This window comes from Gopherus flavomarginatus, chromosome 18 (assembly GCF_025201925.1).
Source record: "Gopherus flavomarginatus isolate rGopFla2 chromosome 18, rGopFla2.mat.asm, whole genome shotgun sequence".
NCBI lineage: Eukaryota > Metazoa > Chordata > Testudines > Testudinidae > Gopherus > Gopherus flavomarginatus.
In genome coordinates, this window is record NC_066634.1 from 24,104,320 (window position 1) to 24,118,106 (window position 13,787).

General features: G+C 64.9%; 1 protein-coding gene and 2 long non-coding RNA genes across 4 annotated transcripts in view; 2 read left to right on the forward strand and 1 right to left on the reverse strand.

Annotated features, from left to right (window-relative positions):
• LOC127037184 (uncharacterized) overlaps window positions 1-13,787 on the forward strand; it is a 115,682-nt gene that overhangs the window by 90,472 nt on the left and 11,423 nt on the right. The gene's annotated exons all lie outside the window — the stretch shown is intronic.
• Window positions 922-2,416, forward strand: LOC127037185 (uncharacterized). 2 transcript variants are annotated; one of them, XR_007770300.1, is made up of 3 exons: window positions 922-1,909; window positions 2,097-2,165; window positions 2,266-2,416. It is a non-coding gene; the product is annotated as an uncharacterized LOC127037185 (long non-coding RNA). The 2 variants fall into 2 exon arrangements; XR_007770301.1 differs by having other exon boundaries at window positions 2,309-2,416.
• Window positions 2,473-10,089, reverse strand: LOC127037083 (olfactomedin-like). The gene is made up of 4 exons (XM_050928566.1): window positions 9,612-10,089; window positions 7,711-7,923; window positions 3,957-4,104; window positions 2,473-3,269 (listed from the first exon to the last, which is right to left on the reverse strand). Exons 1-4 carry the CDS (start codon window positions 9,738-9,740, stop codon window positions 2,476-2,478), a joined length of 1,284 nt encoding a protein of 427 aa, XP_050784523.1. The 5' UTR covers window positions 9,741-10,089; the 3' UTR covers window positions 2,473-2,475.

Sequence of the window (13,787 nt, forward strand, 5' to 3'; positions counted from 1 at the left end):
CGGGGGCGCTGATTGGCCGAGCGCGCCGCGCCGCGATGCAAGGCCGCTTCTCATTGGGTAACAGCCTCGCCGCCCCTCCTCCCTCCCGCGCCGCCCGTCTCCCGCTCGCGCTTAGTTTGTGAGGGGAGCTCCCATTGGCCAACGGTAGCGACGGCGTTGTAACAGGCCTTACCATTGGCGGCAGGCCGCTTCCAGTGTGAGTCAATCAAACAGAGCCTCGAGGGTGTGAAGGGTGAACTTGATGGACAGCTGAAGGGTGGGAGGGGTCAGACCTCCTATGGACCAATCACAACGGCGCCCCATAATTTCCTGTTGAGTATCTCATTGGCTGAGCCCTGGGTTTGTTTGTTTTCTGGGCATTTCCCATTCGCTGAGCCTGAGAGGGAGGGTGTGAGCTTGTCTGCCATTGGCTGACCCCGGGGGATATTTTGTTTCTTTGTAGAAGGGATTATTTTATTAGTGCATTTCCCATTGGCTAAACCCAGAGTGGGAGTGTTGCAGGTGCATTTCCCATTGGCTGGGCCGTGGAAGTGGAGGGAGTTGTATGTGCATTTCCCATTGGCTGGGCCCCAGGGAGGGAGATTGTAGGTGCATTTCCCATTGGCTGGGCCCCGGGGTTGCGGTGTTTATTGTTAGTGCATTTCCCATTGGCTGAGCCCTGGGGGATTTATTGTTGATGCATTTCCCATTGGCCGAGCCCCGGGGGGATTTATTCTTAGTGCATTTCCCATTGGCCGAGCCCCGGGGGGATTTATTCTTAGTGCATTTCTCATTCGCCGAGCCCCGGGGGGATTTATTCTTAGTGCATTTCCCATTGGCCGAGCCCTGGGGGATTTATTGTTGATGCATTTCCCATTGGCCAAACCCTGGGGGTTTTATTGTTAGTGCTGATCCAGGGTGTGTTTGGTTTGCTCCGGCAATGCAGCCCTGCAGGACTCAACGCGCCGCCTGGCCCAGTGGCAGGACGGCCAGTGGCTTTAACACAACCTGGACCCACGCTGGGCAGGCGAGGGGCACTGGCCTGCGCTGTGCGCGAGACGCAGGGTCCATCCCTCCCCGGCCCTGAGCACGGCGCTCGGTTACTGCTCTGAGTGACACCAACAAACGGGGCTGCGCTCACATGATCACGTTTATTCGCTACCGGGAAGTTCTAAGCAAAATCAGGCTCCGGTGGGGCCTCAGAAAACACATGAGAAGCGGAATCGCTGACCCCCAATCCGGGGAGCCGAACTGGTCCTGGCTGTAACGCCAGTGAGGCAATGGGATGAATGGAAACCCAAGTGAACAATGACCCGGAAACCCCAAAGGGCTGATTGTCCGTTCTGGTCCCTTTGCCCCAATCCAGCTGTGGGCAGCGGACTTAGGGTAAAGGGGGATCGGGAGCTGAGATCGCAGCCCCACCCGCGCTTCCATTGGATGGGGTGGCAGAAACCGGATCGAGGCAGGAGGCAGAGTCTGGGAGCTGGGAGGGGGAATCTCCCTCGTCCCTTGAGCTTTAGCCGAGAGGTTTAAGAGAAAAAAATCACATTGGTTGGCTCTAGTGATGCAGCTGGAGATGGGAGAGGAGGAAGCTGGGCAGTGGCTGGGGAAGAGGGCAGGAGGGAGTGAAAGGATCCGGGGAGCAAAGGGGCAGGGAAGGGGGGAAAGGAGGTGGGGGGGAAAGGGAAGGAGTGGATGGGAGCTTGCGGGTGAATGGAAGGAGGGAAAGGAGGCAGAGGGGGAAGGAGGAACGGAGGAGGCTGGGCCGGAGGAGGCAGAGGGGGATGGAGGAACGGAGGAGGCTGGGCCGGAGGAGGCAGAGGGGGATGGAGGAACGGAGGAGGCTGGGCCGGAGGAGGCAGAGGGGGAAGGAGGAACGGAGGAGGCTGGGCCGGAGGAGGCAGAGGGGGAAGGAGGAACGGAGGAGGCTGTGCCGGAGGAGGCAGGGTGGGGATGGAGGAATGGAGGAGGCTGGGCCGGAGGAGGCAGGGTGGGGATGGAGGAACGGAGGAGGCTGGGCCGGAGGAGGCAGAGGGGGAAGGAGGAACGGAGGAGGCTGGGCCGGAGGAGGCAGGGTGGGGATGGAGGAACGGAGGAGGCTGGGCCGGAGGAGGCAGGGTGGGGATGGAGGAACGGAGGAGGCTGGGCCGGAGGAGGCAGAGGGGGAAGGAGGAACGGAGGAGGCTGTGCCGGAGGAGGCAGAGGGGGATGGAGGAACGGAGGAGGCTGGGCCGGAGGAGGCAGAGGGGGATGGAGGAACGGAGGAGGCTGGGCCGGAGGAGGCAGGGTGGGGATGGAGGAACGGAGGAGGCTGGGCCGGAGGAGGCAGGGTGGGGATGGAGGAACGGAGGAGGCTGGGCCGGAGGAGGCAGAGGGGGATGGAGGAACGGAGGAGGCTGGGCTGGAGGAGGCAGAGGGGGATGGAGGAACGGAGGAGGCTGGGCCGGAGGAGGCGGGATGCCGACCCGTGTTGGGAGCTGGCCGTGCGGCTGGGCACTAGGGCCGGAAGAGGACGTCGTAGCGAAGCAGGTAGCCATCGCTGAACATGTAGAGCCTGTGGTCAGTGGGGTTGTAGCTCAGCGACCGCACGACGTCCGTCACCTTGTCCAGCGGCAGGCTGAGGTGGCTCTCCCGGCCGGTGCGGGTGTCGTAGGCGTAGAAGATCTCCTCGCGGCTGGTGCTGACTGCCCGGGTGGCGTACAGCACCCCACACACCATGAAGGCATTGGTGGCCGCCGGCTTGTACTGGGAGGTCTGCCAGGTCTTCTCCAGGGCCAGCGAGCCGGGGCCAAGGCGGCCGATGACGATGTCGCCCTCGCTGCGCTCGGTGGCGTAGAGCACCCATAGCCCGCTCTCATCAGCAGCCAGGTCGAGGCCCTGCCAGCTGGTGCCCGCGTAGGAGAAGCGGTTGTTGAAGGTGGCGTTGGGCACCGCCTTGCGGTCGACGGCCCCGCTCTCCAGGTCCAGGCGGCAGAGGTCCCGCGCATTGTAGCAGTTGTAATAGAAGGAGCCATTGTAGAGCGCCGGCCCGGCCCCCTGCCCGAAGCCCGTGATCAGCTGGTCCGTGGGGTTCCGGGCCAGCAGCAGGTCCTGGTAGGAGCCATAGAGACGCACCGAGTCCAGCCGCCGGCCGTCCAGGTTCAGGGGGGCCACCCAGTAGCGCTCCTTCCGCCAGGCGCGCAGGGCCGACTCCTTGCCCCAGGCCCCGGCCTTGTAGCTCGCACCCCGCCAGTTCAGCTGCACCACCGTGGGCTTGCCGATGCGCCAGATCCCCTGGTGGTCGCATGTGCCTGGGGGGATGGGGAGTCACAAGGGTTAGATGGCTGGGGGGGCCCAGTGGTGAGAGTGGGGTGGGGAACCAGGACTCCTGGGTTCTCTCCCCAGCTCTGGGAGGAGAGTGGGGTCTAGTGGTTAGAGGGAGTGGGGTCTGGGAGCCAGGACTCCTGGGTTCTCTCCCAGCTTTGGGAGGGGAGTGGGGGCTGGTGGGTTAGAGCAGGGAGGCCTGGGAGCCAGGACTCCTGGGTTCTCTCCCCGGCTCTGGGAGGGGAGTGGGGTCTAGTGGTTGGAGCTGGGAGCCATGACTCCTGGGTTCTCTGCCGGCTCTGACAGGAGTGGGATTCAGGCCAACCAGTGGGTGAAACGATTCAGAGGAAACCAGCCTCCCCTGCTGGCCCCTGAGCCGTGTCTGAAAGCCCTGGATTTGCTGACACTATCCCTGTCTCCCTTCATCTCTGGCCTCCTCTTCCGTCTGGCTCCCAGCCCCTCACAGCCTTCCCCCAGGGGGGCAGCCAGGGCTGCTAGCCCCACTTCTCAGACGAGACCCTGAGGCACAGAGCGACACGGTAATTTGTAGGTCACACAGGGGGGCTCTGGGGCAGCGCCAGGGCCCAAGCCAAGAGCCCTAACCATGGGGCTGTGCTTCCCCTCGAGGGGCCCCGGAACCACCAGCCCAGCGAGTGCCCCTGGGAGGGACTCACCGGTCGGGGGCTGCTGTCCCAGCAGGGGCTTGTCCTTCTGACACTCTGCCAAGCGCTGCCTAAGCCTGGTCAGCTCCCGCCTCACGGCCACCACGTGGTTCTTGTCGTAGGACTCCAGGGCGCTCACGGTGACCGACATGTTCTGGAGCTGCAAGGAACAGGGCAAGCGTCAGCCCTTCCCCACGGGGCCTGGGCGCCCCGCTCCGGCGGAAGCAGGGCTCCAGGCACCCCCTCGCTGGATCCTCCCGGTGCCCAGCCTCCTGCCCTGCCCGGTGCCAAAGCCGGGCCTCTGCACTCTCAGCCATCCAGCTCCGTCGGACGCCCACCCCAGAGCAGCGGCTCTGACAGTGTTGAGCTCAGAGCACTTTTCCACCCAGCCAAATGTCACCAAAAATGTCCCGTCTCCGGCACCGCCGATTAGCCAATAACGCCAGGTCACGCTCCAGGACACGATCTAGATAGTCGCCCTCCGGCGCCTCGTGGCCTCGTCCTCCCCCACCTCTGAAGCAGAGGGAACAGAGAAACCCAGCCTGGAGACTAGGTGGGAAGGCATCTAGTGGGCCAAGCCCCCCAGCTGGGGTAAGCCCCAGCCTGTGGCCCAAATTCCCATGAGAACTGGGGGGAAATTGAGTCCCAAACTTTTTTCTAGGGGAAAAATGCAGATTTGGCAAAATGCCAACACGTTTCGTGAATTTACATCAGTTTCACCAAATTGTTTCTGTTGGAACCCCCCCCCCAACCCCGAAACAATTCCGAGCCGCCTGGACTGGGTCATGTTTGGGGGTTTCAACGGGCCTCTCTGTTTAGAACCAGCCTTCACTCTAACTTACCCCACGCCCTACGGCAAAGGATTAAAAAGGCCCCAAATCAAAACGAAAGAGTAACAAGCAAAACGTTTCATTCAGCCCCAAATAAATCCCCGCCCCGCACAACTTTTCGATGCACCAAACAGCACAAAACTATTTGTTTTCAGTTCGACGCAAAAGAATTGTTCTTCAGAGAACCAAAATATCCGTTATTTGCACAGCTCGGCCCTGCTGCCGTCCCCGGTGCTGTGCTGGCCGGTGTTCCTGCCCGGCCAGGTGTTCCCAGGACCGTCCCGGAGGTAGCTGTCCCGGGAAATCTGTCCGGGTGCTCAGCCCACGCTGGCCGCTGTGAGGGGCGATGGGCGATCCCCGCTTTACGGCCCTCACCCCGCTGGGGTCCCACGTGTGTTTTAGTGTGTCCCGGCTGAGGCTCGGAAATGAACTCGTCCAGCGAGACCACGGAGGATGGTGAAATAGAAACGTTTTTATTGCCGTTCGTTTCTTTAGCAGCGACTAAGGGGATGGTGGGACGGCGCCAGGGGACATGCAGGCGGGGGGCGGGGTCAGAGCATGCAGGGAAATACAAGGGAGCAGGGGCAGTTTCACTGGGAAGGACGCCTTGGGGCTGCGTTTATGCCTGGCGGAAGGGGGCCAGGCCCCGGCTGGGTGTAGCCCACGACAGGATCGTCCAGCGCTGGGACTCCTGGGTGAGTTCGGGATTTCAGTGGCAGCTGGACCCTGGCAGTGGGGTCACGTTTCCCTGCTGCAGCCAGGCCCGGGAACGACTTCGCGACCGCCTGGGAGTCGCCAGAGCCCGCCAAGCTTTGGGGTGTGGCCAAAACTATGCCACGCCCACTGGGGGGGTGGGACAAAGGGAGATGCAACTGTCAATCACTGGCACCGATTAACCCTTCCTGGATTTCCAGAGCCGAGTGCCACAGAACCAGACGGGGAGGGCGGGTGGCGTGAAGCTCCAGCTGACGAGATCGGCAGCAGATTCCCAGGGTGGCCGAGCCCGTGTGCGGGTGGCCGATGGCCTCCGGGGGGGCGAGGATCCCAGTCCCCCTGTCCCAGCCTCACCCTTCCGCCCCGGGACCCGGCCGGCTGGCGGCTCACTGTGGCTTCCAGCAGGCGAAGGACCTCTTGTGAGACCTCCTGTCCCAGCGCCGGGGGGCCAGGATGACGTAGTCCTCCTTGGGCTCGCCCCACCAGCGGGGGGCATCCAGGAGCTCGCACGCCCGGGCCCGCTGGGTCCTGCGAAGGAGGTAGATGAGGGGGCAGTTCCAGCGCCGGTCGATGAGGGACTTGCCCTGGACATTGACGAAGGGCAGGATGTAGTTGGTGGGGCGGCAGAAAGTCACAAAGAGCTGAAAGACCAAGATATGGGGCGGGAGTCAAGGGCGCCCGGGGCTCCTGGCGAGGGGGCTGCAGGGCACAGGGATTGCCGGCGTCTGGCTGGAGACGTCTGCGGGGAGGGGGCAGAGCTGGGTCAAAGCAGCGCAGGCCCCACCGGGCCACGGAAGAGTCTGTCGGGGAGGCTGTCGAAAGGGTGGGAATCCTGCCGGGTCCCAGCGATGCCCTGCCATAGGGCCGCCACGCTCCGGCAAACGGCCCCTCCAGTGCGTTTCTCGTTATCGTTAGCAGCAAGACTTTGTGTGGCCCGTCACTGGAGAAACAGGACTTCTCCCAACAGCCACAGAGCGAACTCCGGCCTGGCCCGGTCCCAGCAGAGCTTTCCCACCGTGCACGAGCACCAGACACTCGCCCCAAAGGGGTCAGGTGCTTAGAAACGGGGTCGCCCTGTCCGGCGTCCTCTGCAGAGGGGGCTCCCCAGCCGGCAAGGCAGGATCGTCAGCCAGGCTCTTTGAACATGGACCTGACCCCGATGAGGAATGAATCGGGTACGCGGAGGCTGACCCTTTATTGTAACTTTGCCTGTCTGTAGGGGGTTGGGGGTGGGAATTACATTTCTAACCCTGGCGCTTGTGAGGAAAAACTTGAAAATGTGACTTGAGCAGAACCAACAAAGCAACACTGCCTGGGTCTGCAGGGACCCATAGCCCATCGCTGGGTGGGGGGAGCTGCCCCGAGTGTGAGTGACGCTGCCTGGGTCTGCAGAGAGCCTGAGCCCATCGCTGGGTGGGGGGAGCTGCCCCGAGTGTGAGTGATGCTGCCTGGGTCTGCAGGGACCCATAGCCCGTCGCTGGGTGGGGGGAGCTGCCCCGAGTGTGAGTGACGCTGCCTGGGTCTGCAGGGAGCCTGAGCCCGTCGCTGGGCGGGGGGAGCTGCCCTGAGTGTGAGTGACGCAGTGATGCTGCCTGGGTCTGCAGGGAGCCTGAGCCCGTCGCTGGGTGGGGGGAGCTGCCCCGAGTGTGAGTGACACAGCAACACTGCCTGGGTCTGCAGAGAGCCTGAGCCCATTGTGTGTGCAGGCGACCGCATGGCTCTGGTGGGGGCAGATGGGGGCCCCACACATGGAGGGACAGGCAAACCCCACTGAAGCCCACAGAAAGGGGGCCTGGCAGTGGGCCCCGTGCCAGTTCCCAGGAGGGTGGGGGTCGGTTTTGCGGGCACTTCATGGCATCAGTCACACCCTGAGAGGGGCTGCTCTGGAGGGGGACCCTCTTCTGGGGCGGGGCTTACATGGATTATCCCCTGAGGGCGTGGCCTGTGTCGGGAAAGGAAGCAATTGACCGCAGAAGAGGAGTGAGAGAGTGACACGCAGCCTTCCCAGCTTGCAATTGGCTGGTTCTTCCTGCCACTCCATGCTGCGGGGAATCCCTTCGCCCCCCAACACGAGGGCCAGCCGGGGGTCTGAGCGTGGGTGGGAATCAGGGGTCGCCCCGAGCGCCCCCACAGTCCATCTTTCACCCCTGGGCCAGCCTGTGTCTGATCCACACAGGATCTGAGCCCAGCCCTGCCAGACCCCGGCACCGCGAGACGCTCACCTCCCGGTGCACCACCTCCACCGTGGTGTCGCTTCCGTTGAGGGAGGAGCGGAGGTGGCCCACGAAGGACTCCATCTCGCCGATCTCCTTCCGCAGCTCCTGGAAGTCCAGCTCAGTGGGGGTCAGGTCGCCCACCTCCAGCAGCTGCAGCCGGCGGCTGGCGTTCTGCAGCTTGGCCTCGTACCACGCTAGGCGCTGCCCGTATTCCTGGAGCTGCCAGGGGGAGGAAGTAAAGACCCGGGGAGAGGGTGTCAGACCTCATCTGGTGTAAATCCACATTACTCCCTGGGTCAGAACCAGCCCCGAGCCCACTGCAGTCAGGGGTGACTCCGGATTAACACTGGAGCAGCTGAGATCAGAACCAGCCCCGACCCCACTGCAGTTGGGGGTGACTCCGGATTAACACTGGAGCAGCTGAGATCAGAACCAGCCCCGACCGCACTGCAGTCGGGGGTGACTCCGGATTAACACTGGAGCAGCTGAGATCAGAACCAGCCCCGACCCCACTGCAGTCAATGGTGACACCGGATTAACACTGGAGCAGTTGAGATCAGAACCAGCCCCGACCCCACTGCAGTCGGGAGTGACTCCGGATTAACACTGGAGCAGCTGAGATCAGAACCAGCCCCGACCGCACTGCATTCAGGAGTGACTCTGGATTAACACTGGAGCAGCTGAGATCAGAACCAGCCCCGACCGCACTGCAGTCGGGGGTGACTCCGGATTAATACTGGAGCAGCTGAGATCAGAACCCAGCCCCGACCCCACTGCAGTCAATGGTGACTCCGGATTAACACTGGAGCAGTTGAGATCAGAACCAGCCCCGACCCCACTGCAGTCGGGAGTGACTCCGGATTAACACTGGAGCAGCTGAGATCAGAACCCAGCCCCGACCGCACTGCAGTCGGGGGTGACTCCGGATTAACACTGGAGCAGCTGAGATCAGAACCCAGCCCCGACCGCACTGCAGTCAGGGGTGACTCCAGATTAACACTGGAGCAGCTGAGATCAGAACCCAGCCCCGACCCCACTGCAGTCGGGGGTGACTCTGGATTCACACCCGTGTTACTCCCTGTGGGGGGGCTGGACGTGGGGGGAGCTCCCTGCCCGTCTTGGTCACACCCACCGGCTGGCCAGCAGAAATCCCTTCCCCTGAGCATTTCACAGTCTGGGGAACCAGGAAACCAAGCCCAGATTCCCCTGGAGCCAGGACAGAGTCAGAGGCGAGATCCCCAGGGAGGGAGTTCGGTGGAAAGGTTCCCTTCTGCGTCTGGGTCAGTTTCACTAACGACATTGACGAGAACCGTCCAGTGGCCTCCCCCCAGTGCCGGAAGAGGGGGCGCCCAGAGCTGCGGGGGCAGGGCTGAGACTGATGGGGGCGGGGGGTGTGTGTCTCGCTCCGGTGGGCTGAGTCTGGGCCCCGGTGAGTCCCGGGACGACGTCGTTCATTGTTCCCTTGGGCTTGGCCTTGGCACTGAGACGCTGGGAGCCCAGAGCCCCGGGGAGGGGGGAGAGCGGGGGCAGGGGATGCTTGCTTGGCAAGTGATTCACTAGTGGCAAGAAATGGGCTAAAATTGGCCCTCGGCGGCCAGGTCCGGGGGCGTCCCCCTGCCCGACGGTGCCGAGAGCCAGGCCAGCAGAGGGCAGCTGTGCCACACGCAGCCTAGGCCTTGCACCAGGGCTGAGTACCCCGAGAATGGCTGCCCCAGAGGCTGATTGGCTGCTCAAGGGCAGCTCTGTCGGCTCCCAGCCTGCAGCCCCCTCTTGCGTAGCCTGCTCTGACCAGGACCAGCCCTGGGGCTGGTGCTGCCCTGGCCTGGGGGGGAAGGAATTGGCCCGAGGTCACGCAGAGCCGGGGTCCCTGGCCCCTCGGTTCTCCCCCATCCCCTCCCCAGCCTCACCTTCTCCATCTCCCGCTGCACACGGAGGGTCAGGTTGTGGGCGGACGACTCCAGCAGCTCGATCCGCCGCAGGGGGAAGGTGTCGTCGGGCAGGATGACGGTGCAGACGCAGTGACCGCTGGCGTCCATCACGCTGCTCAGATTCTGGATGGCCTGGAAGGGGGAGCGGGCAGCAGGCGGAACCCATTACCGAAGCCTCACGTCTCACGTCCCCTCCCCGAAGCACCACGGGAATGCAGCCACTTCTGGGGAGGAGCGCGTCAGAGGGTGCAGCGGCTAGGGCAGAGGGGCAAGTTTGTGCAGAGGGGATCGGAGCGGGCGGAGGGGAATCCCAGGGGACATTTCATGGGCACTCAGCACGGACAGGCCTGGAATTGCCAGTCGCCCCGGCAGGATTTCACCCATGTCCAAGGCAGGCAGGTGATTTCAACCTCCGGGCCGCCCTGGCCCTGGCAAAGCGGCGCATGGGCCAAGATACTCACGGAGGCAGCCGTCCAGCGCAGGAGCGGAGAGCCCGCCAGGAACAGGGCTAGCACGATGGTGGCCATGGCCCGTCTGTGTCAGCCCTCGGCGCCTCCAGGTGCTTTATATCGGCAGCGGAAGGTGCCGCAGGCCCGCGCGTGACGGAGGGACTGGCTGATAATAGCCATTCACTAGCCGGGTGACCTGACACTGATCCCTAAATTGGCTGGTTTCAGGTTGATTTGTTCAGCTCAGTGATTGATGGGCTGCGTGTGCCAGCGAGATAGCAGGGCAGGGGGATTAATGGGGAGGGGGGAGTGTCTCATGCCTAAGCAAGAGAGGCCTGAGCCCTGGGGGTGACCTGATGGAAACCGGGGGGGGGGAGGGGGCGCTGCAGGGGGTGCTAAGGAGCCAAGGCTGGAGCGGGCTAGCAGGGGCCTGCGGGTCAGGAGAGGCACCAGCAGAGCTGTGGGGGGGCAGGACCGGGGTAGCAGGGGGCTGCGGGTCAGGAGTGAGGGGCACCAGCAGAGCTGCAGGGGGCAGGGCTGGGTTAGCAGGGGCTGCGGGTCAGGAGTGAGGGGCACCAGCAGAGCTGCAGGGGGCATGGCTGGGCTACCAGGGGCTGTGGGTCAGGAGTGAGGGGCACCGGCAGAGCTGCAGGGGGCAGGGCTGGCTACCAGGGGCTGTGGGTCAGGAGTGAGGGGGACTAGCAAGGCTGGGGGGAGCCCAGGGCTGGGTTAGCAGGGGCTGTGGGTCGGGAGTGAGGGGCACCAGCAGAGCTGCAAGGGGCATGGCTGGGCTAGCAGGGGCTGTGGGTCGGAAGTGAGGGGCACTGGCAGGGCTGGGGGGGGGGCAGAGCTGGGCTGACAGGGGGCTGCGGGTCAGGAGTGAGGGGCACTGCAGATCTGGGTGCAGGAGGGAACCCAGGGCTGGGGTAGCAGGGGGCTGCGGGTGGGGAGTGAGGAGCACAGAACCCAGAGCTGATGATGGGGAGGGTGATGGGGGGAATTGCTGTAAATCCCATTGTGTAACCAGGCCCTGCAGAAACTTGGCATGTTCGCGCCACCCCCCGCCCCCGTATCAGTTTGCGGAACAGCCTCCAGAGCAAAGGGGGAGGATTGTCCTTCTCTGACGGGCCTACACCCCCCAATTGCAAAATGTCTTAATCCCCCCTGATAAGGGGAGCGTTGGCAGCGAGGCACTGGGGAGCCTTTGTTCTTGGCGGGCAAATGGAGACCAGCCCCCGTCATATCAGGGCTCCAGAACTGGGGGCTCAGCTCCCTGAGGCAAGACAGGCCACGACTCCCCGGATCTCAGAGCCGGCGCTCAGAGGCACAGGGTTAGCAGGGGGCTGCAGGTCGGGAGTGAGCGGCACCAGCAAAGCTGGGAGGAGCAGGGCTGGGCTAGCAGGGGCTGCGGGTCAGGAGTGAGGGGCACCGGCACAGCTAGGGGGGAGCCCAGGGCTAGGCGAGTAGGGGGCTGTGGGTCGGGAGTGAGGGGCACCGGCATAGCTGGGGGGGAGACCAAGGCTAGGCGAGCAGGGGGCTGCGGGTTGGGAGTGAGGGGCACCGGCAGAGGTGGGGGGCAGGGTTGGGCTAGCAGGTGCTGCGGGTCAGGAGTGAGGGGCACCAGCACAGCTGGGGGGGGGAGGGGGCCCAGGGCTGGGCTAGCAGGTGCTGCGGGTCAGGAGTGAGGGGCACCGGCACAGCTAGGGGGGAGCCCAGGGCTAGGCGAGCAGGGGGCTGCGGGTTGGGAGTGAGGGGCACCGGCAGAGCTGGGGGGGAGCCCAGGGCTAGGCGAGCAGGGGGCTGCGGGTTGGGAGTGAGGGGCACTGGCAGAGGTGGGGGGCAGGGTTGGGCTAGCAGGGCTGCAGGTCGGGAGTGAGGGGCACCGGCACAGGTGGGGGACACCCCCGGGGGCTACAGGTTGGGATTGAGGAGCATCACTCCACTGACATCAGAACCACCCCACTTTGCACCAGCCACGCAAAACATGGCAGAACCGAACCAGCTGTGCCCAGCCCGTTCCCCCACCCCCACTGCTCTCCTGGGGCTAGGCAGCGCGTGGCCCATGGCGGGGCACGGCTGCCAGCACAACCCCCCAAGGCCCCGGGTGCCCCCTGCCCCTGTGGGCACCTGCCCTCCCCCAGCAGCTCCCCTCACACTAGCTCCAGGCAGGACTGGGGGGGGGGGGCTGTGTTTTATAGCCCCAGGAGCTCCTCCCACTCCCAGCATGCTTTGCTCAGAGGATACTCCCAGCCAGCTCCCCCCCACCCCACAGACACACTGGGGCCTGCTCCGGCTCCCACACGTTCTCCCTGGGGCCCAGCCCCCCTGCTCCAGGCTGTTTGCCCTGGGGCCCAGCCCTCACTCTGCCCAGCCCAGCGCTGGACGGGTCCGTTAACCCTCCGGCTGGGGCAGTCCCGATACAGGGACCAGCCTGGCTATGGGTGGCAAGTCAGTGACAGAGCCAGACCCCCTTCCCCCTGCTGGGAGAGAACCCCGGAGTCCTGGCTCCCGGCCGCCCCACTCTCACCACTAGCCCCTGCTCCCCTCCCTCCGCTGTGAGAGAACCCCGGAGTCCTGGCTCCCAGCCCCCCGCTCCCCTCCCCCGGTGGGAGAACCCCGGAGTCCTGGCTCCCAGCCCCCCTGCTGTGAGAGAACCCCGGAGTCCTGGCTCTCAGCCCCCCACTCCCCTCCCCCGCTGGGAGAACCCCGGAGTCCTGGCTCCCAGCCCCCCCGCTGTGAGAGAACCCCGGAGTCCTGGCTCTCAGCCCCCCACTCCCCTCCCCCGCTGGGAGAACCCCGAAGTCCTGGCTCCCAGCCCCCCGCTCCCCTCCCCCGCTGGGAGAGAACCCCGGAGTCCTGGCTCCCAGCCCCCTGTTCTCACCGCTAGCCCCCGCTGCCCTCCCCCTGCTGGGAGAGAACCCTGGAATCCTGGCTCCCAGCCCCCCTCCCCCACTGGGAGAGAACCCTGGAGTCCTGACACCCAGCCCCCCACTCCCCTCCCCCCGCTGGGAGAGAACCCCGGAGTCCTGGCTCCCAGCCCCCCGCTCTCACCGCTAGCCCCCGCTCTGAAGCGGAGATGGAAGCCGCTCACCAGCTCGGCTCGGCAGCGTTTATTTATAAGCTCTCGCTCGGCTCACGCCCTGACAGGGACGCGGGTGCGTTAAAACCGGAGCCGCCGTTCCATATACAGCGTGTAAACAGCCTGTGTACAGTTCTGTGAGCGTCCCGCCGGCGCGTCGCCAGGAACCGGCTGCGCTCGCAGACGTGCCGCGTCCCTCGCCCGGGCCCTGGCTGGGCCGGGTTTGCTGCCGGGCGTTCGGCTCAGGGCAGCGCTGGGGCTGGTGGTGCAGCGTGGGCATCGTAATGGCCGGGTGCACGGGCCAGCACGCGGCATTTGCATCCGGGGGGCTAGTGAAGGCTGAATTCCCTGCAGCCCCCAAGCTGGGGGCCCGTCTTTCTCCCCGGAGCCGGGCGCCCTGAGGGCGCTGACGGCGGGCACAGCCCCGGGAAGCTCTTGGCCTCGATGGGTTTGGGAGCAGGCTGGGGCCCGGTGCCTGCCACGTCCGCGCTGTGCCCCCTTTCTGTGGGGAGCTCCACGGCACACGCAGACCCACAGCAGCACAGACGTCCTCCAGCCGGACGGAGCTCACAGGCCGTCCCGTGTCAGCTGCATCCAGTCCGGCTGCCCTCGGGCTGCTCTACGGCC